Raw genomic sequence first — 3,385 nt, 5'->3', positions numbered from 1 at the left:
TTCTTTTTTTTTTTTTTTAATTTTTTAATTTTTTATTATTAAAGTAAGGGTATTTTAGGAATAAAATTAATTTTTTTTAAAAAAAGACGATTTTAATACAAAAAACACATTAAGGATGATTTTAAATCAAAATATACACCAGGGACGGGTTCGATTCCGACCCTCAATGTGAGGGACCAAAACAATACTTATCCCAAATTTTTACCACTTCAGTTGTCGCTCGGGGAATAAATAGGAAACCAAATATCTAATAAAAAACACATAGATCTTAAATGCATTGCTCAACATATATACTAATTCTCAACTGAATTTGTTGCTGTGTTTCACAAGAAAATACACCACAAAACACATTACGCTACTATGAAAAAGTCACATTAAGCAAATTAAATCGAAAAAAAAAACAAAATCAGAGAATGTTGATAAAATGAACAACACACCTCTGAGGTTAAGTTGGTGTACTCTCAATAGAAAATTATATAGACCCACAAATTATAAATTCAATTTGGTAATAAAAAGGTCATCTAAATATTTTCATAAAAGCTTCACGTTAAAACAAGCCACACCAATTATATAACCAATTTGCACCACTATATCTCGGTGGATCAAGAAACAACCAAATATCTAATAAAAAACACATGGATGTCAATGCATTGCTCAAAATATATAGTCATTCTCAACTGAAATTATTGTTATGTGTATCACAAGAAAACTCACCACAAAACACATTAAGTTACTATGAAAAAGTCACATTAAGCAAATTAATTCGAAAAAAAAAAAACATAAAATATTGCTAAAATGAAGAAGACACATCTGACGTTAACTTACTGTACTCTCAAACGAAAATTAATAGACCCAAAAATTAAAAATTTAATTTGGTAATAAAAAGGCAACATAAACTTTTCGTTCCATAAAAGCTACATATTAACACAGGCCACACCAATTATATAACCAAGTTGCACCACTGTAGCTCGGTGGATCAAGAAACAACCAACCATTTAATAAAAAATACATGGATCTCAATGCATTTTTAAAAACAAAAAACGAGTACAACAATTATTTAGCTTACTTATAAAATAAAATGTCCAACTTGAGTACGGAAATGCACACTTCAAAAAGGCCAAATATGTCCCAATATAGACACCATTTTAAAATGGAACTTTAGCACAAGACACAATAAAAAATGCAAATTTAAAAAAAAATTAGCGCATTACACTAATACCACGTTTCAGCTTCTCTGTTTTCTAATTCAACATAGACCCATATTGAACCACAACAATGCAAACAGTAAATTATCATTGAAATACTATTGCTCACCAAATTTTTAGAAGGAATAAGACACATCTGAATAAATTATATTACTAAATTATGTTAGATTTATTAAATTATATTTTCACATGCTTCTATCATAAATAAATTATATTAATAAAATACCTGAAACAATTTTAAATCTCAAAACTGAGGAAAAAGTACTAAAAAGTCTGACAACGATAACAACTATGTCAACGAGGGTGACCACAGCGGCACTACACCAAACAATGTTTTTCTGTCTAAAAAAACACAACATAGATATACTAAATAAACTACAAATAACCACAACTGACAAAAAAAAATTGAATAACTGATAACACCATTTTTATTAAAGAACTGATACAACACAGCATAAGCAACCACCTTGGTACAGGAACAAGATCATAAAAAAACCACTTCATTTACCAATATCCAAGTTCTTTCACAGGACATATAGACACATGTTTAATCCTTCTCAATTCTAAAAATGTAATACTCACAAGTACTTAATTTAAATCTATACCCACTAACCTCGTAGTGTTGCGGTGGTGCCCAAAGGAAGACACGCTTCTACTCGGGCTCGTCCACCTCGCGTGGTGCTTGGTGGCAGGAGCGAATCCAGAAAGCCACAGGTTTCTAGCGAACCCACAGCCCTACGAATTCAGCCGCGGCATGTGGAGAGTCCGCGCTGGGTTGCTGCGTCTTGTACAAGGCCGGACAGCCAGATGTGTCACATGCAACAGACTAAGAGGCTTCACGGCGACTATGGGACCCTACTCTTGACGTTGTGGTCTAATGGTCTGCCGGCGTTGACTTTCCCTTGACGGCGGAGACCGGCGGAGACGGCAACAAAGGATTCTATTTGGGGCTGGATGCGAATAAGGGGGATTGGGAAAAAAGTCCACCGTTAGTCAATTTGGGACTATAGTAATTTAGGTTAACGTGATAAATTAGGTTTAAACCATAGTTAACTTAGATGTGGCTTTGGTGAGTGGATGGGCTTCATGTCCAACCCAACTAAAGTTGGCTGATTTTGGCAGATAGAAAGTTAGTAACGTAGCATGATTGAAACTTTAAAGTCTAAGGAGTACTGGATTCTTTAATTTTTGCGAAATTCATTAACATTTGCCTTTAAATTTAGTATTTAAGATTTAAAAATTTAGGATGCTTTATTTTTTGTTTCGATTTTTTATTTTAATTTCTTGGAAGCACATTAGTATTTGTTTTGTTTTGTGTATAGGGAACCAAGCCTCTTGCATAGATGTCTGTAGATTAAAACAGTGAAATAGCAAGGAAATGAAATCATGGCTATTCTTGCACGGTAGGTTTTACTTCACAAAACGATTTGTTTAAGTAATGTTGGTACAAATTGAAGAAATAATGTCCACATAATAATAATATGTCCACACACCAAATCAACTAACTAACCATACTATATATTTATATTTATTTGGTTGTCTTGTAAATGCACTAAACAATTTCATTAGCGATGGATTCAATGGCCTCATCAGCGATAATCTTGTACATCTTCTGGGTTGGATGAACAGCATCCCAGAAGATGTATTGATCAGGATCTGAACAAGTAGTCAACCCTTTGCATGAATCACCATATTCTACTAACCCTGTTCCACAGCATCCTTTTGTAGTTTCCACAAAACCGTATTTTTGGGGGTCCAATACTGCGTTTTGGATCATACCAAAAACATTAACATAAGCGGTCTTCATGCCCAATTGGGCCTTCAATTGGGTCAATTGGAGTGATAGCTTTGCATTGAATGAGTGGGCCACATTGTTCAAAGTTGTATCACAAGTCTTGGTGTTCTTAAGGGTCATCATAAGTGGAATGCACCCAAGTGGTAGGACCCCAACAACAACTAACCTCTGGGCCCCTAGCCTATGCATCATCTGCATTGTATCCACATCAAAAATAGATATGCATGTGATTTCAAAGGAAAAAAAAAAATAGACATGCATGTTACAAAATACTAAACTTATAGGGCAGCTCAGACTTGGACAAATGACAGACTTACCTGTCTCATTGAATGATGTGTGAGAGTTTTGAGTCTTAGTCTTGAGTGAAGAATATACAATTCATGTA

At 34.1% G+C, this 3,385-nt stretch overlaps 1 protein-coding gene across 1 annotated transcript in view; it reads right to left on the bottom strand.

Moving 5' to 3' along the window:
• The window catches only part of LOC107621595 (GDSL esterase/lipase At5g45950), a 4,342-nt gene continuing 3,537 nt past the window's right edge, over nucleotides 2,581-3,385 (bottom strand). Inside the window, exon 4 of the mRNA XM_016323628.2 lies at nucleotides 2,581-3,192. Within this exon, the coding sequence (XP_016179114.1) occupies nucleotides 2,758-3,192 (435 nt within the window). The 3' untranslated portion in view covers nucleotides 2,581-2,757. The remainder of the gene's footprint in view (nucleotides 3,193-3,385) is intronic.

This window comes from Arachis ipaensis, chromosome B10 (genome assembly GCF_000816755.2).
Source record: "Arachis ipaensis cultivar K30076 chromosome B10, Araip1.1, whole genome shotgun sequence".
Classification (NCBI taxonomy): Eukaryota; Viridiplantae; Streptophyta; class Magnoliopsida; order Fabales; family Fabaceae; genus Arachis; species Arachis ipaensis.
This window is presented reverse-complemented; position numbering and strand designations above follow the sequence as displayed.